Raw genomic sequence first — 20,218 nt, forward strand, 5'->3', positions numbered from 1 at the left:
ACTAAAAAAAATAAGGTATAAGATTGAGCTAAATGGTTACAATGTGTGAGTTTGGCCTTGCTTATATGATGGCTAGCTAATGGACAACCGCTTTAGTAGATGGATATGTTTCGCCTAAAAACCCCTTCCGACATCCAACACTAAGTGTATGGTTTCCCTTGCAGTGGAATTGGGCCAATCTTCTCTCCCGATCGCAGCTTACTCTTCAGATTCCATTGTCACTGTTTAGGCATCGTCTTGAACGCGATCCATGCTCGTCTGTTCCAAGTGCTTTGTGTCTTCCACGTCATGTCTTTCAGGTCACCTCAAGGCCGATCGCCACATCGCTCAATGCATGAGATGGATCCCGAAGCACTCAAAGAACGATCACGGCGTTCGATGTCCCCTCGAGGAGGTTCAAGGTCCGTCAGCCGGAGTCCATCCGCTCAGTATGACAATGACCGCCGCGACAAACGTCGTTCTAAAAGCTGGTCTCGGTCTCCGTCGCGTTCTCGGACGTCATCCCTGAGCCGTAGTCGCAGCCCAAGCCGTGATTCTCGATGGTATAGAAATAGGAGCTACAGCCGTACACCGAGTCCAAGCAGTGGGCTTCCAAGAAGTTCAAAGGTCTGTTCTTATTTTATCGTACCTATTCCATCTCCTTCTCTCCAAAACTTACTGACAGCCAACTTCATCGTAGATCATAGTTGAAAAATTGACCAAGAATGTCACCACATCCCACCTTAGAGAGATTTTTGGTTCATTTGGTGATATCAAGAGTCTTGAGCTTCCCATGAATCGAGCTTGTAAGTACCCAATTTCTGGACTGGTGGTATAAATGCGTATAAACTTACAACACCAGTCATGACAAATAGAGGCACGGCCTATATTCTTTATCACGATCCTGCAGATGCCGAAGCAGCGATATCGCACATGCACGAGGCCCAATTAGACGGTGCCGTTCTGAATGTCTCAATCGTGCTGCCCAGGAGAGCCTTCTCACGTTCGCCGCCACCAGCCGAGAATGGCCGGGGTGGCTCTGGCCGTCGCAGGTATGACTACAAAGAGCCTTCAGAACACCGGTCTTCGCGTATTCCTCCAAATGTACCTAGGACTACGCCCCCGAGAAAGCATGGCCGCTCGCGGCCCATGGAGCGACATGATTTATACCGACCGCGCTCTTTGTCGCGCTCGAGGTCACGGCGTCGCTCATTGTCGTCTTTCTCAGGTTCGCGCTCTAGGTCCCCAGCGAGGAGAAGAGCGCACATCCGCGTGGACAGCCCTAGGCACCGTAAACGCCGCAGTCCAAGTTATAGCAGTTATGGCTACAGCAGTCATAGCGATGGAGATAGAAGCCGGAGCAGGAGCCGAGTTCATCGCTTGGACGCCTCGAGGAAATAACCTGGAAAGCCAAATATTGTGTACCATACCTCAGTCCCTTATTGAAGTGCACATGCATGGTAATGGCCATCCTACGTGCTTTATTAGGCCTAATGACAATAGTCTTCAGGAAAAGGCTTGATTTATTATGCTGAATGGAGTGTGAACTGCTTTGCTACCATCAATGCATAATGAGCCTTACAACCAAGCAAGAATAAGTTGCTCTCATGAACAGCTGCACTAGTCTCAAATCGACGTCCATGTGCGGATTAATTCTCTTTCAGAAAAAAGCACACCAGCCGATATACATGGCCGCTAGGTTTCTCTTGTCTGTTGCTCGTGTGATTAGTTCATCAACATGGCCATCCACTGATAAAGGAACTGACTCTCCGGGCAAAAGGCCTCGGAGTTTATTGCGAACATTCTCGAGCACCCCAGCGGGGGTCTCTGGAACACTTGCATGGGTGCGACGCTTGAGACACGTCAGTATAGGAAAATCATCGTAGGCGAGCTACTTACCTTTCTTCCGATGAAATCTGTGGTTGGATCGTGTAAGAAAGTCTCCAGTACGGTCATAAGTGCATCCTCGTTCTGTCGCAGAAGGCGAAGGCTGATTTCACATGTCCTTCTGAACGGTCCTGCGAACAAGAGTTGAGCAATGCTTCATTCTTGAGAGACTCAGGAAACAAACCATTATACCCATAGGCCCCAAAAGCATCGATCATGTTTTGGGTGAGACGGAATGGGACCAATTCGGGTTTTTCGAATGTTAAGCCCTGCTCCAATCAGTCTCGGGTGTCCGGGACAACGTAAAGTGTTACCTTACCTTATCAAAAAGGCAATTGAAATCAACATGTATAACACCACCTGTGCCTTCCTCAAATAGGATATTTTCGCCATGCCGGTCTCCCAATCTGCGCGACTCTGATGTCAGTATAATTGAAGATACGAAGACTGCAATCGAGGACAGCATACCCCAGGGCGTATCCGACCATTGACATAATTGCACAGGACCTGGTATAACGGAGCCGTGCTGCAAACCATGCCCCCGTCTCTGGGAACATTTCTACAAACCACTCGTGCAAAACTGGGGGGAATCTGGGAGAAATGAGCATCGATATCAAGGGTATAAATTATCGGGAATATTCACTTCATCAGAACTTTTGTTGTGAACAAGTGAAGTTTTGAGGCCTCTGAGCATGCTTCGTTAAGATAGTGTCTGATTTCGTTATACTGTTGTCGTGTTAGTTTAACATCAATCGACGATTGGGTAGTTGGACTGTCCCATACGTTCGGCATGATACCTCTCTCTTTGAGGAGTTTGATAATGATCTCTCTCAATGTTCTCAGATTGTCAACCCACTCGATTAGACCACATTCCTCATTGAGGGGGGTGACGGCGTAAGTTTTGATATCTAAAATCCCTTAGCATTGGACAATAAGCTTTAGAAATGGCACTTACACATGCGCCGTTTGCTGGACTCCACATCCCTTTTTAAAAAGCGATTAATCGTGTTATTAAATTCCATCAGACGCTGGTCCTTGCGCAGATCATCTTTAGGTTTGCAAAGGACGTTGTATATTTTCCCATCGGAGCCTCGAATGCTGATTTTCCGGGGTTTCTGCAGTGAGCTCAGAACTTGTGCATCGTCAAGTACGGCTGTGAAGCGTTAGATATCCCAACTAGTTCTCTCAAGTGAATCTGAGGCGTACCATCAATGGTCGTGGGGTCTCTGGGGAAAGCCCTGAATCCCTTCAAATATTCGGTCTCATGGCTGGCCGGAAGACTTGGAGTCAACATCGCCTGGAATGGCACAACAAGTCGACAAGGGGCAACTTTGTGGCTGAACCCAAGATGTCGGGCAAGATGGATCCTTGACGCCTTCTCCTCAATTCGTGCCGTGCATAGTTTGAGCATCTCCTCTGAGAATTTCTGTCCTTGATTGATCATCCCCCGCATGTCCAAGGGTAATTCTGTTCTGGACTTTTTGTTTGCCTCCTTTGAAATTATTTAATATGTGACCTCAGCCCGGCGATTTTGCGCACTTACAGTGATTTTATGAAGACAATTGATGCCCCTAGAAGCTCGATCCTTGGAGGAGGACTTGACAACTGCAAGGACTGTCCATAGCCCTTGCTGGGGAAAAGCATTGACTACTTTCGCTACAATCCTGGTTAAGAGCTCGTAAACCGTGGCATGGGGATGGCATATCCGAGCGACCACTTGAGGGAGGATAGTGAACAGCTGCTATTGTAAGCGGGTCTCTCAGCAGAAGCTGGGTGCGGATAAATGACTGACCAGTGCCGCGGGCATTCGGTTCAGATATTTTTTTAGCTGTGAGTGCACATCCTCAAGGACTTTTTTCCGTTGATTCAATGTGTGCGTCTGGAACTCTCTACTAAATTGTTCAGCGTCTTTCCGAGTGATAAAGTGGATATGGGAAGAAGGGAAGTCAATACTCATTATCACCCCTTTTCGGGTCGAAAGGTTTATCAACCGTGGCAGCATGCTCTAACCAAAGAGTTAAAATTCTGGGCAGTGACTGGAAGACGTATTTGTTCCCGTGCGCCAACGAGCGAAGATAGTTATCAATGACAAGTTTTGAGGCTTCGCCGCTTAAGCTAGAAATATTCTTTAGTCATAGTGTTGGAGATCAGAGGAATACACTTACTATATCTGAGCCTCTTTTCCTAAGGGTTTGGCCTTCTCAGACTCCAGGATCTTGTCGTAATGTTTGCCCAGGTAGTAATGCGCCTTTTCCCACCTGTTGCCCGGTCAGTCTGTGTGATATCCTCGATATGGTGCGGTCATGCCTTGAGTGAAGTTTGATCGCTTCTCGGTACCTCTGTACGATCACGTCGGATTGGGTCTGTCCCGCTCGGTCCGTCCATTTCGCTAGTAACAGATGGGCCTGGGGCATATTAGTTGCTCCATGCCGTTTCACAGAGGATAAGCAATGGTACGTACCCTAGCAGCAATTAAGCTCTGTTGCTTTTCGCTTTTCAAGCCACCAGATGAGGACGTGTCTGAGGCAAATTCATCTGCAGCTATTGCACCCTCTAACGTTTGTATGGCTTTTCGATGGTGACCATCTTTCCAAAGTAGACGGGCGTGTTCAATAGTAGCTGACCTATCTTTCAAGCAAGCTGCACGAAGCATTGAGTGATACGCCTGATTGGTGTAATTGCCCTTTCGCGACAGACGTGCACTAGTAAGCCAGGAACCAGCGATATCAGACTCCATGAAACCATGCCTATGTGATTCATATCAGCATCCCTTCAGGTGAACATTTATGGTAGAAATGAATCCCACGTCAATTCCATTGTGGCCCTTCTCAATCCAAGCAGGTACTGCTTATCAGCTATGTATCCCCCAAGGACGTCAAGCCGCCGATTTAGTACATCATGTATACAAGTGAGCGAGCTGTTTTCGCTGCTCTCACAGTCGGAAATAAGTTCCATTTCAGTCAAGGCATGCAGCTTGAGAATGCTGTCATGGCAAGATTGTAGGGAAGTAACCGAGTTCACAGTCAGCGATCTGGCGACACTGAGCTGCAGATCATGAATGATGTTACGGAATTCAGCCTTGTTTCCAAGTCGAAGCGCACAAAGAGCCGATCCGACCCCGATATTGAAGTCTCCAGCATTTTCCGGTGAGCGCATCTGGAGGTAACTGCGAAGCTTATCCCAATTTCCAGTGATCCAGGACGCTTCCACAGCAAAGGGAAGAAATCTCGACGTTGAGCCTGCTGAGTTGAGCGTGTCAACTCTAGCAATAATGGCATCTGAACCGGATTAGTTATCGCCAACATTGATGGCAGCTCTTTATTGGAAGATTACCTTGTTGCCCTGACTCTCGAAGACACGTAAGAAGATTCCACTGTGCATCAACGTTGTCGGGTTCTTTTTCGACTTGCAGTTCGTACCAACTTTGCGCAGTAACCCATCTGCCGGCTTTGCGGTGTTCGAGGACCTGTTGGTCAATATTCAGCATGTGCAAATGAGTCGAAATACCCTCAATACCGTCGGGCTCGTCAATTTGACTGTAAATCACTTGGAGATGTTGGTAGAGAAGCTCAGTGCCTGTGTGGTCGTCCTTGTCGGATTGACTTTTGAACCGGCGGATATACTGTTCCCAATGGAATAAGGCCCTGGAAAATGATTTGCATTCGACCGCTCTTTTCGAAATGACTTCTGGAGGTATTGAGGTCAAGAAGGTTTCCACAGCTTTGACCTGAGACGAATATGTTTCGGATAATGAATCTCGATGAGAATCCTTGTGAGAACGGCTAGTATGAGATGCATGATTCTTGAGGCCGTTGAGAAGCTTCTTTTTCCCCTGTAGCCACCTTGAAAGGTAGTCCAAAACTTCAAAGACGCTCTGCCCTATTGTCAGAAGCGGACAACTCAAGTATGTACAGACCTTATGGATACAAAAGGGAACGCTCACCTGACTGCATAGTATGATGGCTTCGTGAATCCGATTACTTGCTTCAGGAAGTGGATGGGAGAGTATGGTTGTGAGCTCACTTTGCAGGTCCAGCCTCTCCTCCTGGGTTCCACCAACTATACGATTTAGTACGGCGAATGGTAGAAGAAAGCTGGCGATTGAAATGTCTTGACCCTTGACAATACGACTGCAAACGCTAAAAATAAGCTGCGCGTTGTCACCGCTTCCTCTTTGCAGCAGATCCTGCACAAAACTTCGCAGCCAGTCGCCATGTGTCAGCTCTGTGGAAAATATCGGGAACTTGCAATGCGATCTTATGGCACCGACTGTGACCGTATACTTAGACGTGAGAAAAGGGGTCAAAGTATTGCGCACAGTCTCAGGTAATTCTGACCAACGGCGATACTTTTCATCCGCTTGAATGTCTCGGGAGCGCTGGGTGACGGCCGAATCGAGGTTGCAAAGTCTGAGCAGGTTCTGCATAGCGTAGGCAAGAAAACCTTGGGCCCTCGTATTGGAGGCCGACAGAAAGGCTTGAACCAGCACATGTTGAAGGAAAAAAAGTACGAAATCAAAGGTCTCTTCCATTCTGTCGAAGTTTGATAAAACGAGAATATCCTTTTTATCTTTGACCGGATCAACTCGATTTGGATCCAGACAGCCTACAAGGCCCAGACATTGAGCCGAAAGAAGTGTTATGCTGTCGCAACCTGCGTTGAACTTGACGCAGCAATCCAGCAAGGACCTTGTTAACTGTGCAACAACTGGGTCAGGCTGTTCACTTAGTACGGACTCATGCAAGAATTCTTCATGCCTTGAAAGGCAGGGCAACAACTCTCTCAACGCCTGTTCAACAACAGCGGCATTCTCACTTTGGCAGCGACGTCCAAAAGCCGAAAGTTGACTTCGAACATCCATCTTCCCTTTCATCTTACTGATCTCACTTTCAAGCGCAGATAATGCAGGAATTGAAGCCAATGAGGGGATGGTGCTGAAATTGGTTTGCATAAGTTCATTGTGGCTTCTGAGAATATATCCAACAAGTTCCTGGGCAGTCTTCTTGCTCTGATCGTTAAAAGCGTCCCAGTATCTGATCACAATTGAGAATGTTTGATCAATGAGTGGCTCGAGCTCTTCTTCGTGCAGAGAGCTGACCAACACGCTCCAAGCTGAAAAGGCATGATCACTGAGCTCTTCGATGCTAAGTGCGGAACGCAGGCACGCACATATCTGCATTTCTTCGATCAAATTACCGACTTCAAACTGACTGAATGTTACACCGACTTACCTGCGGTAATGCGCTGCTGATATGGCCACGGGCCACTTTGATCATCTCACCAATGGCCAAGATATTTCGCCTCTTTTCAATTAGAGGCTGTCTTATTTGAAAGTCGTTGATTGCGTGCGCGAACTGCGTGATTATACCCAGAACATGCTCCTCGATGAAATGGCAAAGCAAATTGGCCTTCTTCGATGTAGCAGTAGATTTGCGGGGAACTAAGGCCGCCAAAAGATGGAGAGCTCGATGAAACTACGTTTATCAGATTAGCACAAAGCTCAACGTAAAAAGGAACTGGTTCTCACATGCCCGTGCGCCTTTCTCACTCCCTGAGTCACCAAGGCCTTTTAACAGATCACAAGCAATCAAGATTGGCTCCGTTCTAACGAGCTCCGCCAAAGTGCGTCCCCGAAAGCGGAGTCAATATCGGATAGAACAGACATGATCATACCTTCCGGGTCCGACCATGGTTGACTCATCAAAAAAGCAAGGATCGCTGCAAGGTTGTTCTTCTCGGAGCAAATGTCGAAAGGCGTTTTGACATCCTTGTAGGCTGCACCAACCCTCGTGATGACGTCTCGTTTTCGAGTGAGAACTAGATACGGCAGGATGTGAACTTCAGTTAATCTTAAAAGATCATCTACATTCATTCCCAGCAGATCACAGAGTTGCTCGGCCATGTGAGGACGGGACTGGAAATTCTTCACCACCGTTATCGACAGTGTCCTCCAGAAAGGCCGGAACAAACCAGCAGGAGTCACAGAGAGATGCTGAGCAAGTTTAGAAAGCTAGAGGAACTTAGCAGATTACCATTAAAACAAGCATGCGGTCGCCGGTCAATTTCAACGAGGTAAAAGGGGAGAACATCTCGAAACATGAATGACTGAATGACTACATACCTCAGTGTACGCTACTGCGCAAATGAATGGATTTGGATGGCCCAAGTACTCCAGTAGACGAAGAAGAATGATATTCATCTCTTCATCGTCGGAAACCCTGTGGGAATCAGGTCAGCCTTCAGAAGCGGTACTCACTCGATGTTAGAGGCATACTCTGCAATATGGCACAAGGTCAAAATGCAAGTCTCATGCAACGGGAGGTCTTGCTTCTCAGAGAGGCTCCGCAGCCATTCTAGTATCACGACAAAGTTGCTTCGACGAGTTTCAGCGTTGATATCCTTTCGAACAAAAGAGATCACCAAATGCCTGAAAATCATCAGCTCCTTGAAGACTGTAGAAGAAGAAGGATGGTGGGGGAGTGAAAGGTAAAAAGAGATGAAGGCAAATAGATAATCAGAAGGAGAATGCGAGATGGTGGTCATACCCAGTGACTATCCTCAGCTCTCTAATCGAACTTCGAAGTGAGTGCAAACAGAAGTCGCCGAAAACAGAGGATTTCAGCTGCAGGTAAGAAGACTCAGGAGGAGCATGGATCAATAGCCTTCGCAACGCGTTCATTGCTGTTACTCTGAGACGAGAAGCGCGTGTGAGTCTAGGTAGAATGAAGGCGAAGATCTCACATAGCTCATGAACGTCATGGCACTTCGAAGCGGGCTCATGGCCAAGCGCTCTTTTCTCAATTTCACACACACTGCAAGATAGTGAGCTTTCCGGAGCAGCCTTACTCGGGCTTGAAAGGCTTCCAGCCATCGCACATGCGATCCTGCCAAGCATATACAAAAGGTCTGATTTCTTTTGTTCGGGGAGATCCACGAACGACTCCCTTGCACATCTGTGGTCAGCACTCCAAAGGATATATCATGATATGCTTAACTCACGAGATAGCGCGACTGAGGTATCCAACATTTACGGATTCCTCGCAGCCCAATAGCTCAAAAGTCTCGCTAATAAGTTTATGGGCTGTGTCAAGGCGGGCGGAGCATTCTTGTGGCCGCGAAATGCCATGGAGTATAGCATGCTGAACCACTTCATCTTGTTGACCCGTTTGACCAGCAGTATTTGGCTCTTGCAAATCGACGAGACTCCTACTTTCATCTCCAGATATGGGTCCCATTAATGTTTGCAACACAGCCTAGATTCGAATTTGTGAGTTTCAAAAGATAATCGCCGACATATTTTCGCTTGCCTACCTGAAGACCCGGCTCAAACGACTGAATGGTGCCCTTACTCTTGAACTCAATCATTGTTGGCAAAAGAGCGGCTCTCAATTGAGTTACTACTTGTAAACGATGTTGAGACGCGTCGATCAACCCGTCAAGAAGCCGGCCCAATTCCGCCTGAAGATGAGGCATCTGAATCAGGCTCAAGGTGACTAACTCGCTACAGATCTGAACCCAGGGACGTGCCAGACCGGATCGTGGCGATAAGAGACCGGAAATATCAGGTTCAAGTGAGCGAAAGATATGTAGACTGGACGTAAATTGCATACAAATGCGTGACTTGATCTCAATATCATCTATCGAGGTGCGCACCCATCTATGGGTAATTCTCCATAGACGTTCAATTCCATTTATGATCCAAGCCAGGTCTTGGTGAAAGGTAGAATCTTTGATGCTCGTGCGACTATGACATGCTCTTTTTGGGACAAAGGAGTCCAGTAATCGAAGAGCAAGTGTAAGTGTCTGGGGAAATGTTCCGAGAGCAATCTTCTTACTCAAAAGAGCTCGAGGAAGATTGAGATTGTCCAGGGTCAGGAAGACTGCACTCTTCACTGCCGGTATCGATAGTCTAGCCTCTGACATATGCTGTCTCAATAAGTTATGATGACTCTCGAGCGAAAGGAAGATTTCTAGGACACAATCAGCCAAATAAAACATACTCACGTCTGACTCATTCAACTAACCATTCGTGCACGCTCGAAGGAGTGCTAGAGCGGAATAGCAGGAGGGCAATAACGTTATATGCTTATAATGAGGACGGTTGATGCTGGAGAATATGCAGGCTATTCTCTTTCCTATGTTATTCGCCTCCCAGCTGAGCAGGTTCAGCAATCGCAATGTTAGCCACGCATACAGAGGTACGCTCGCATTCTCTCCCAGAATGGTTGGGTCACATATTTCGCCCAAAACTTGCGGTGACTTTTCAAGAATTGACTGAATGATATCCAGGCAGTCTAGTATCTGGCCTTCAAAATCTTCCTGGCGGGACCTATCGCCCTTGACACAAGGCTCGATGCCTGCTTGCAGCACGATGCAAATCAGTTTGCTAGCATCTGCGATGCTGTCATCTAGACGCAGCTGGCTACATTTTCCATCAACCAGCTCTTGACGCAGCTGAGAGAAGGTTTCCCTATTCAAGTAACCATGGGCACTATTTCCTTGAGACACCAGGTGCGGCGCAAGTTGAGCTGCTAGAATCGACGAAGCTGGTTCCGCAGACCTTGACAAGCCGTTTGTAGTGGTGAATTGATAGGAAACCCACGACTCATTGGTCGCCATATGTGTAATAGAGAAAGCATCAAAAGCTCTCTAGCATTGACTGAAGTCGTTAGAAGCTGAAGATAATTGAGTGCTTATCAAAGGGACGCGCCCCACTAGAGAGGTAAGGTATCAGTAAGTAACAGTGTACCTACCTGAAGTAAGGCACGCCGTAAGGCAGTGTACAGGTACCTTTACTTATCTGTTACAATGTTACAAATGAATAACCCATTCCACCTACACTAGGTAGGTATGAAACACTGTCTTAATAGGTACACTTTGTCTGTGTGTTATACCTAAATTATCATAGATAATAACATCCTGCTGGGCGGCACAGCCATAAACAATGGATTCTCAAATGCATAAACGTGTAGTGTTTGTGACATCACACGTTAGATGCTGTATCGGGCTTTCCATCAGAAACGTCTTAGTAAACATCCACTTATGATTATGTCACTCATAAGTCGTGCAGATTGCATTGATATTCTTTTGCTTTTCGGATTGTGACGTCCTTAGGAGGCTACCAATGATGTATCGGGTCAGAAGTAATGAGAAGGAGTTGACGTCGAACAGTTGCGGGATATGCTCATATCGCCTGTGTAAAATCTTCTAGATATTATTGCACACTCACTAAGCAACGACACATCTACCAATCCGACCCTTTCTCCATATCCTGGCACAATGGAGGTTCAACGTGAGTTAAAGACGGGGAATTTTCATGGTGGTCACTTCGGTGACAAACTTTCCGACTCAGAGCAGGTAGATTCAAGGCATGCATATTTTATGAAGCAAGCCTTGTTGATGGTACGATACTTCGCCGAAGGCTGGATCAACGCTCACAAATACGCTGTGTAGGGCGAGAAAGCGCTCGAATCTGGCGAAACGCCGGTTGGATGCGTGTTGGTACATCATGATAGAATAGTGGGTTCTGGAATGAATGACACCAACAAATCTATGAATGTACGTCGTGGTTCCTGGATCGAGACAAGCACCCTCAGGACATCATCAATTTTCCTATCTTGCTCATACAGTGCACATGGCAAATCATCATGCTGCTGTTGGAATATTGCTGGACCTCGGCTTGTTTCATTTCTTTATTTCAACTTCTTTATAGCTCACTGCCATTAGGGTACAAGACATGCCGAGTTCATCGCCATTGAAGACATGCTCCGGAGCCACCCCAAGTCATTGCTCCGCTCGACGGACTTATATGTCACAGTCGAGCCATGCGTAATGTGTGCTTCCGCTCTAAGGCAGTATCAAATACGAGCAGTCTATTTTGGTTGCGCCAATGATAGATTCGGGGCACAGGAAGCATTTTGTCATTGCATTCTGAGTGAGTATGTGTGTCTTGAAAACCTGACCCGTCTCTAAACTGCTACCTATATCAGCTTCACGATCGACCCACCATATCCTGTCTATGGAGGATTATTCCGCAAAGAAGCAATAATGTTACTTAGGCGCTTTTATATACAAGAGAATGAGAAAGGTAGGCGTCCAAAGGGTATGGGGTATGCACGGATCTGAGAGATTTGCTGACATCGTCGAGCGCCAAAACCACGGCCAAAAAAGAATCGAGAACTCAAGACGATGTCCGAAGAGGATAACGCTCTGAGTCTTGCCTCTTAGGCGGAAATGGTGGTATGCAGTCGTCGCCGAACTTGCTACTTCGTAACCATATTGCTGAAGGCAGATTGTTCATGTAGCTGTATTTCGAGTACATGGGAAGAACAACAGGATACAAAGGATACACAAAACATGTTCAGTGTCGAGGACTGACAACATTCGACAACATTCTACAAGCACAAAGACTCAGGGAGAGCCGGCTGTCGTCAAGCGCTCGGCTTCTAGTTCACGCTCAGCTTGCTGATAATATTTTGCTGTGTCAACACCATGCTGCCGTACGTTAGCGAACTGCGAACTGCGTTCAAAATTCTGAGGACAGTGATGAAAAATAAAAAGGCTTACCTGGTCGTGATTGACAATGTTAAACCAAGGAAGGACATGAATAAAAAGCTGCGAGTACCGCGAATTCCTGGCCGCAACGCCTTGTAGATAAGAGGATACTTGTGATGTACCGTATAGCGGCTCGCCCTTTTTGACTTTGTCGACCATTTCCCTCATGTCCATTTCGACCTCTCGGGCATTTTCCGTGAATCCGTAGAAACGGTCTATGCTCGGGTTAATGCGTGCTACCAGAGGGTTTCAGTGCGTCGACGTACTGCAAGATCTCTGGTAAAGTATGTGTAGACCGCCAATCAAACCAATTGCTGTTGCCAGTCGCATGACAGGAGCAAAGCCTCCTCGGCCCACATGGGAAGGGCTGACCCTCTCCATAGCCCAGAATGCGAGAGGGGAGGCAGCGGCCATACCCCCAGCCATTGCATAATCAGAAGGTCTAGCATATCCGAAAACTCTTCTAAGGTGCCTATGTTGATGTGAATATCTGCTTCCACAGTTGAGCGCTTGAGCGAAGGGTAGTGACATACGGATCAGAGTCAATGAGCTGCAACGCAAGGTTAGCGATTAATGTGAAGCGAAACTGTATAGGAGATGAATTGAACGCACCGGGTAGTCGGTATTAGCCCGCTTCGGAGGGATAAGGGCGTTCTTGCCTTCAGCAGCCATTGTGAGGGTACTGGGGTGTATATGCCCTGAGGTTCACTTTTGGTCGACTGGATGGGCGGTTTGTCACTATAGATGAACTGAGAGGTGCAGCACCAAGATTACCCTTACTATCCTTGGACTAGTAGAAGATCTGGGGCTTACTAAGCCAAGTACATAATTAACTATCTCATGCTTGATTGCGAGATCAACGTGTAAATCGGAGTGATCATACAGCAAGCAGTGGCAGGTCTTAAAAAAAGGTTACGGAGTACCCTGGATATCATCAACTTAAGAGTACTGGGAGATTCTAAGTGACCGTGGACTACTGAATGATGGACTAGAGAAGCATTTCCAAGAATACCTACAGAGTATAAGGAGAGAATTTCAGGGGAGCGTAACATATTGTAAGGTATTATAAGGCAATGTAGGTAAGGTAACCTATATTTCTGTTGTGTATTCAATACGTGGATTGGCGAGTTCTTTCAGCCTAACCAAAAACAGATATATTGACATGCCATGTCAGAACGCGTCTGAGCATCGTGACGCGTAGATAATCCCAATTAGGCCGCTCCATAACCTCAAGGTTAACAAATACAGTGTACTCTGCTCTGGTTGAAGACATTATTGAATCCCCAATTCCCAAACGTGACATAAATTTCAGTTACACGTCATATCTTCTGGCTTGATCGAAAGTACAGATCTGGAGTCATGGAGAATGAAGGCACACTACAAGACGATCGACCAACATCGCCAAACCGTGCAGACGATCTTTTTGATTATGACTTCGGCTTGGATGAGCTGCGGCAGGAGACGCCGAATATGCCAAATAATGGCGCTCCCATGCAGTCTTCTGCACGAAATGAATCAGGACTCGGTTTAGGTCTAGACGAAGAGGTCAAAGTGACCAAAAAGCGGCAACCTGTTGCAAAGCTGGATGAGAGTCGGTAGGTTGATTTATGAGGCTCAATAATGGTATAAAATGCTGAACCTATTCGGTGCAAGCCTACTGTCACAGCCTGGTATTCCAAAGTTGCGCCGCACAGCCAAGAAGAAATTGAGATTCAAAGGGAAAGGGCATGAGGTGGGCGAAGCAGAGAACGCCATTTCTGTCCGTGTTGCATTTCTAACTCGCATTAATGTTATAGTTCTCCGACGCGGCACGCTTGTTGAACTTCTACCAATTGTGGCTTGACGACTTATTCCCCCGTGCAAAGTTCGCGGATGGTCTTGCCATAATTGAGCGACTCGGCCACTCTAAACGCTTACAAGCGATGCGAAAGGAATGGATAGACGAGGAAAAGCCGAAGGTCACGTCAGAAAATCATAATGATGCCCTGCAAGCCTCCGAATCATCAGGAAGTCGGTCGGATGATCCTGTTGTAGCATTTGATGGTCTCAACATGGCGGATACAAAACGATCGAGAGGGGATATTGCTGGTGACCATACGTCTGATGCAGAGGGGATGCATATTGAAGACACTTTGAGTTCTTCGCGACAACGCGGATTAGACGAGGGGCTCTTTATGACAGATGATGATGATGTCGCGCAGCAGCCCGATAACCTGGGAGCACCCGACGACGATGAATTGGATGCACTTTTAAAAGAACAAGAGCTACTCCTGATGAACAATGCCTCTGCCTGAAGCCAATGGCCAACACGTTATCGAAAGCCCCTTTGAATAGGAAGGTTCGAAGGATTAGTTGCATGACCTAGAATGATTACCGGCAAGGACTTCCCTCCCATCGTAGTCTCGGGGATGGAGTTACAGAGCTGACTTATCAAAGAGTTCAATTCTACAAATTCCTAGTATAACTTGCGTTCAACATGACATTCCTCAATAGCTGGCGACGAGCCATAGCTGCTCAGGGGATCTATCTAGATGCTTTTCAATATTCCTTTTACAGGGTACTTGCATGGGCTATGAGTTTACTCCGAAACAAAAGGTCTGCGTGTGGTGATAACGTTGACAAAACAGTACCAACAATAAAATTGGTGCAGATAAAGTACAGAGCCGATCTTAGATAAGTTCGCATAGAGCCGACATTAGTCAAGATGGCGTGGTGTATGGTAAACATCGAGCATTGCGCCCAAACCTGCCGAAGTCGAGCAGTTTCGGATGAAAACAGGAAACGAGGAAGAAAATGCTCGATGGGTGGTAGTCTTTACATCGTTGCTGGTTCGGTAAAGACGGAGAACTGTCCACCAGCACCAGCCCAATTCAGCTTCTTACCCCGTACAGCAGTATTCTCCACGACAGTCGCAACCTCGATATCATCCTGAGTGCCTTGGCCTGTTTGGTAGGTTGCTGAAAAGCCCCACGACCAGGCGCGACCGTCGACGTCGATAGCAATTGAATGATCAGAGCCAGCCGCAACGACAGATGCTTTGATACCGGGAACAGGAGTCGGCTCAATTAAGATCCTCGGCCGTCCACGTTCGTCCTTCACAACAGCATCATCTGGAAGAGTATCGATCTTCAGGCCAGTCTGAAAGCCATCAAGGCGTCCCCACACAAGACATTGACCATCCTTGGAAACCGCAAGCGAGTGATGGGCACCACCACATAGTTGAACGATATTCTTCCCAGAAAGTGAATCCACGACAGTTGGGTGAATAATGGCAGCCTCGTCGTCGCCAGCTCCCTCGCGAATACCCGTTTCACCAAAGCTATTCAAGCCCCATGCATAGACCTTCCCAGTCGCGTCGACGGCAAAGGAATGAAAGGCACCACAGCTGACATGGACGATATTCTTTGGTAGGCCAAATTCACGCGGCTGGAGGCCGTTCAACCTGTTGCGCTCGATGATGCGGCGGCCCAATTGATTTTGTTGACCGGATCCCCAGGAGAATACCGCACCCTTCTCATCCAAAGCGAGGACGTGGTTATCACCACATGCAAGGTGCTTAATCTTCTTGAGGGACGGAATCAGCGTGGGAGTCGGCTGAACTTTGTGTTTGGCATCAAAGCCTAGAATACCGTCGTTGCTCTGGAGAGACCACGTTAGCGCATCGTTGAGGAGACATCCGCACAGGAGGGTGAGAGAAAAGAATAGAAACAGAAACCAGTAGGAAGAAGATGCCGTGTGTAACTTACTCGGAAAGTTCCCCAGCCATAGACCTGGCCATCGTCAGTGAGAGCGAAGCTGGAGCTGTCACCGGCAGCGACTTCGACAAAGACGGTCTCAGGAGGAAATGCGTCGGACGAGATTGCAGTGGGAGTTGCTTCGTAGGGGTTGAGACCGCTGTCATCATCTGTGTCCGAGTCCGAGTCCGCATCACTTTTGTTGTCATCAATGTCCTTATAACCACCCTCCCATGTAGTGTCGCGCCCAAGAGCTCCCTGATCGTTGACGCCCCAAGTAAGGATTTTGTTGTCATGCGTAAGGGCGACGCAGTGCATGCCGCCGACAGCTACCTGCACCACACCCACCCGGTCCGCTGGCAAGTGGGGATTAAGGCGCGGTCTCTTCACATCGACCGCATTCTTCGCCGCGCCGAGCCCGAGTTCGCCTGAGCTACCTTCACCACAAACATAGACGTTCAATCGTGCAGTCGGCGCATGGTTGATGACCACCTTCAGTTTCGGCTTCTTGACCGGAGGCTGAGTAACACGCGCTTTTTTAGTCTTGACATCGGGCTCCTTATCGACTTCTTCAGCCTTGCGCTTCTTGGTAGCAGCTGCCGCACTGGCACTAGTGGCCTTAGATTTGCGCGACTTTGCAGATGCATCAATGGCTTGAGATTGTTTCTTCGAGGTTGCCTTATCCTGAGAAGCCGCAGTAGCTTTCGCAGGCTGACCTTTGTTTGCAGTTTTCGCAACAGTAGTTTTCTTGGTAGTGGTGGTCTTGGTTGTGGACGTCGAAGGCTTTGCGGCGGCCTTGGACGCGCTTTTTTTGGGAGGCATTTTTTTGGGAATGGCAGAGTACCTTTTCAAGCGGAAAGGGGATTGGGATAGTGTACAGAGTGCAGTAAAGATGATGACAGATTCACAAACAGAATAATCTGGGAGCAGATAGCAATGAAGGAAGAGAAATATAGAGAAAGGGAGGAGAGTAGAAGAGTTGTAGAAGACTGGCGCGACAAAAGAGCAGAAGGCTATCTTAGGATTCTTGACTAGTGCTTTTTTTATTGTTGTTGTTGTGTTGTTGATCGGACTGTCATTGTTCAGGTATTTTCATTGGAGGAAACATGTACGGGTACAGAGTACTCCGTGGTATTGTACCTAACTACCTATTGATAGGCTTAGCGGATACATTTTATCTTCCTATTCAAGGGACATTCTAACTTTGAAAGATCCATCTCAAAGCAGACAACAATACCCATGAATAGTGCACTGAGAAACTAGAATAATAGGCATCTTTATTCACACTTTGTAAATATAGGCAGGGCTATTCTATGGAGCCTATCCATTTACTAGTCGCTATTATTAGTCCTTTGAACTCAACTATAGCAGGAGATCAACTCATTCAAGTGCTCAATACGCAAAGATACCTTATGATGCTGAATCTAGCCCAGAAACTGTTCACAAATTTAGAATCCCACTTATTTCTCTGTGTTCCTATTATTACCTAGCAGGGTTATTCATGACTATCATTACCATCATTAATGCCTGCATTATAACAGTGCTAATTAGCGTCCACCTCCGCAATGGTAAGCACAGTAGGACACAGCCCCCCAGGGATCTCACGATGCTGCTCTGAGCTAACTCTCGCCCAGCATGACTTTAGAATCGCTAAACTGAGGCAGGCGATTGGAATTTAGCCATCAGATGGAGCAGCGCGAATTTTCCCACACATTATGACGTTCTGGCCTAGCGGTACCCATTTTATCTCCCTTGGATTGAGAGCGGCATTCGGTTTACCTTGCTCATCTCGCTTTGAATCAGGGCTCACTCCCACCCCGCCACGGCCCAGGTATGTTGGAGCAACGGTGACAATAATAGAGTCAATGAATTCGGTGTACTCGGGATTCAAGAGTTCGCTCAGAACTGTGCCACCGCCTTCGATCATAACACTCTTGATGCCCTCGGATGCCAATGCGCGTAGAATAGCTTCCCAGCGCAATCGCCAGTTCTGGTTATATTCGACTATACGCAGAAAGTCCCCTCCGTAGCCTTTCAACATCATCAATTTCTGCGGATGGATCTGGGCTCCAGGGGACACGATGACCCACGGAGCTTTCCCTTTGCCCTCGACTGCAGTGCGAAGCATCCTGCACTCAGGATGGACTGGCCATCGTCCTGTCGGATCGATCACCACAGGCCGCGGTTGCCACATTCTCCCAAGGCCCCAAAACCGCCTGCACCTTCTAATCTGCAGTTTAGTCCGGGGTTGTCAGCTAAAACAGTGCCCACTCCGATGAGTATCGCGTCGTGGCGTGACCTTAAATAATGCGTCATCAGCTTGGCTTCTGGTCCCGAGAGCACTGTCTGCATTCCTGGGAGAAGTGATATCTTGGAATCCATAGATGATGCATATGACAAAGTGACATGAGGCAGTTCGCGCTTCTCGTCGAGTCTCGGAAGGTAAGAGTCAAGAAATTCCAACGGAAATTGAGGAAACGACAATGTATCTGGCGGCAGAGGGGACGGGCCTGTTAGGTTCGGTGGCTTTCTAGCGATTTTTGGCTGGTTTGTGTCGCTAGTACTCCGAGCTCTCACGATCCCGTGCCCTTTTTGATAGGTGTAACCTTCGTGCGGCACAAGTTTGACTTCTGGATTCTGGATGCGCCATTTTGCTGAGACATTGCGGACATCCGTGACTGTACAAAATTTACCTCCAGCTTCAATCAATTTTTCAGGTTCCTCTTGAAATTTCGTGTAAATAGAAGAAGGCAGATAGCCCTTGACCGCCTCCTTTCGCGCAAACTCCATGAGCCCCGAGTTCCGCTTTACTTTGTCTATATAGTCAAGATCATGGGAGTGTACGTGGCTGCTACCGGGTGTCCGCGCAATAGTGACAGTGGAATAGGCGCCTTCAAACCGAACCACCTTGATTTGGAAATTGCACATGCCACCTTCTCGAACGCGTTTCTTGCGGGAACGTTTGCCCTCCGGCAATGGACGTGTCTCTGACGTGCGATGGGTTGGACGTCGTAGACGGCACATGTAATAGTCTGTGGTGCAATGTCCCTCTTTGCTCGAGTTCGACCGTTGCTTCACCCAGACATTATCAATGAAAGGCCAATATGTCTCGAACTCCTCAAGGCTGATTTCAATAGGTTCTTTGCACTCAAACATGACTTGTCGTATCCTTGCAAGATTGGGAGGATTGTCGATAAGGCTATAGCTTGACATTGTGTCTTGGTTGGTACTGGAGGAAATAGACACATCATTGTTATTCACTTGTTCAACGATATCACTTTGTGAAGCCACACCGGTTTCCGTACTACCAAAACCTGTTAATCCTGGAGATTTTCCTATGGAATTCCCAGCGTGATAGTGCTGCGGTTGACTTCCGGAAGCCGTGTCATGGTGCGCAGTGCTGCTGTGGCGGCCTCTCTCCACATTTCCAACCAGTCCAGGTCCCAATCTGGGGATTGGCCGAGCCACATCTTCATTGTTGTGCAAGATTCCTGTTTCTTGATCAGATTGTATTGGCTTCGAGCTCGAGTCAGAGGCATCGGAGTGGTCATGGTCCATGTCGAGTGAGCAGTGTCGAAGCTAGGTTGCAGCTCAATGCTGTAGCAAGTTACATGTACGGACGGCCCCACACCCAAAGCCGCAATCTTATCTGTTTATCAATTTATTAGTGCCATCAGTACTCCGTACAGAGTATCTAGCTGGTACGAAGTATGGAATACAGAATAGGTAATACGTAGTAATACCAGAGTGCAGATTTGTTCTTCCCTTTTTTTGACGGACAGTATAAATGCTCCTGGATTTCGCATGTTCTGTCTCGGGCTCAGACGCGGGAACCGTCTTCGATTACTACAGAATTAGGTCTCAAGTTGCTTGGGAGAGGGATTGCCGGATTAAGTAGGCCTTCGTATCTGCGCTTGGCTCCCGTCAATTTCAGAGCACCGGCAAATACTGAATTCCAGCGAGGGAAGGAGATAGAAAGTTGGAGCGGACTAGAGTGAGAGTAGAGAACGCGGAGAAGAGAGGAAGTATAGACTGAGATACCTTATCTGGTCTTTGACTCGCCA

At 47.6% G+C, this 20,218-nt stretch overlaps 7 protein-coding genes across 7 annotated transcripts; 3 read left to right on the forward strand and 4 right to left on the reverse strand.

Annotated features, from left to right (window-relative positions):
• The first annotated feature begins 87 nt into the window (after positions 1-87).
• P174DRAFT_443113 (RNA-binding domain-containing protein) lies at positions 88-1,736 on the forward strand. The gene is made up of 3 exons (XM_024827739.1): positions 88-606; positions 680-785; positions 842-1,736. Exons 1-3 carry the CDS (start codon positions 289-291, stop codon positions 1,378-1,380), a joined length of 963 nt encoding a protein of 320 aa, XP_024681831.1. The 5' UTR covers positions 88-288; the 3' UTR covers positions 1,381-1,736.
• Positions 1,640-10,485, reverse strand: atrA (protein kinase MEC1; the record flags this gene model as incomplete). Its single annotated transcript, XM_024830032.1, has 26 exons — positions 1,640-1,831; positions 1,879-2,020; positions 2,181-2,273; positions 2,335-2,457; positions 2,510-2,592; positions 2,650-2,774; positions 2,822-3,019; positions 3,073-3,358; positions 3,410-3,582; positions 3,655-3,755; positions 3,820-3,981; positions 4,032-4,124; positions 4,174-4,271; positions 4,328-4,613; positions 4,673-5,144; positions 5,200-5,745; positions 5,815-7,039; positions 7,098-7,340; positions 7,394-7,432; positions 7,526-7,876; positions 7,988-8,084; positions 8,141-8,293; positions 8,412-8,810; positions 8,866-9,119; positions 9,178-9,836; positions 9,891-10,485. 26 exons carry the CDS (start codon positions 10,483-10,485, stop codon positions 1,640-1,642), a joined length of 7,188 nt encoding a protein of 2,395 aa, XP_024681832.1.
• Positions 10,486-11,145: 660 nt separating this feature from the next.
• P174DRAFT_513647 (nucleoside deaminase) lies at positions 11,146-12,363 on the forward strand (the record flags this gene model as incomplete). Its single annotated transcript, XM_024832000.1, has 7 exons — positions 11,146-11,151; positions 11,224-11,268; positions 11,320-11,424; positions 11,593-11,746; positions 11,776-11,800; positions 11,856-11,953; positions 12,014-12,363. 7 exons carry the CDS (start codon positions 11,146-11,148, stop codon positions 12,091-12,093), a joined length of 513 nt encoding a protein of 170 aa, XP_024681833.1. The 3' UTR covers positions 12,094-12,363.
• On the reverse strand, positions 12,020-13,166 carry P174DRAFT_443114 (putative NADH-ubiquinone oxidoreductase 21 kDa subunit). Its single transcript, XM_024827740.1, has 5 exons — positions 13,033-13,166; positions 12,954-12,970; positions 12,687-12,892; positions 12,433-12,635; positions 12,020-12,360 (listed from the first exon to the last, which is right to left on the reverse strand). Exons 1-5 carry the CDS (start codon positions 13,090-13,092, stop codon positions 12,277-12,279), a joined length of 570 nt encoding a protein of 189 aa, XP_024681834.1. The 5' UTR covers positions 13,093-13,166; the 3' UTR covers positions 12,020-12,276.
• A 489-nt stretch (positions 13,167-13,655) lies between these two features.
• On the forward strand, positions 13,656-14,892 carry P174DRAFT_443115 (Chromosome segregation in meiosis protein 3). The gene is made up of 3 exons (XM_024827741.1): positions 13,656-14,015; positions 14,074-14,152; positions 14,217-14,892. The coding sequence occupies exons 1-3, from the start codon at positions 13,780-13,782 to the stop codon at positions 14,712-14,714; spliced, it is 813 nt and encodes a 270-aa protein (XP_024681835.1). The 5' UTR covers positions 13,656-13,779; the 3' UTR covers positions 14,715-14,892.
• A 6-nt stretch (positions 14,893-14,898) lies between these two features.
• Positions 14,899-17,255, reverse strand: P174DRAFT_505239 (RCC1-like domain-containing protein). Its single transcript, XM_024831250.1, has 2 exons — positions 16,167-17,255; positions 14,899-16,059 (listed from the first exon to the last, which is right to left on the reverse strand). The coding sequence occupies exons 1-2, from the start codon at positions 16,974-16,976 to the stop codon at positions 15,235-15,237; spliced, it is 1,635 nt and encodes a 544-aa protein (XP_024681836.1). The 5' UTR covers positions 16,977-17,255; the 3' UTR covers positions 14,899-15,234.
• A 358-nt stretch (positions 17,256-17,613) lies between these two features.
• Positions 17,614-19,729, reverse strand: P174DRAFT_443117 (RibD family protein). The gene is made up of 2 exons (XM_024827742.1): positions 18,368-19,729; positions 17,614-18,311 (listed from the first exon to the last, which is right to left on the reverse strand). The coding sequence occupies exons 1-2, from the start codon at positions 19,710-19,712 to the stop codon at positions 17,830-17,832; spliced, it is 1,827 nt and encodes a 608-aa protein (XP_024681837.1). The 5' UTR covers positions 19,713-19,729; the 3' UTR covers positions 17,614-17,829.
• Between the last annotated feature and the right edge of the window lie 489 nt (positions 19,730-20,218).

This window comes from Aspergillus novofumigatus, assembly GCF_002847465.1.
Source record: "Aspergillus novofumigatus IBT 16806 chromosome Unknown P174scaffold_5, whole genome shotgun sequence".
In the NCBI taxonomy this organism is placed as follows: domain Eukaryota; kingdom Fungi; phylum Ascomycota; class Eurotiomycetes; order Eurotiales; family Aspergillaceae; genus Aspergillus; species Aspergillus novofumigatus.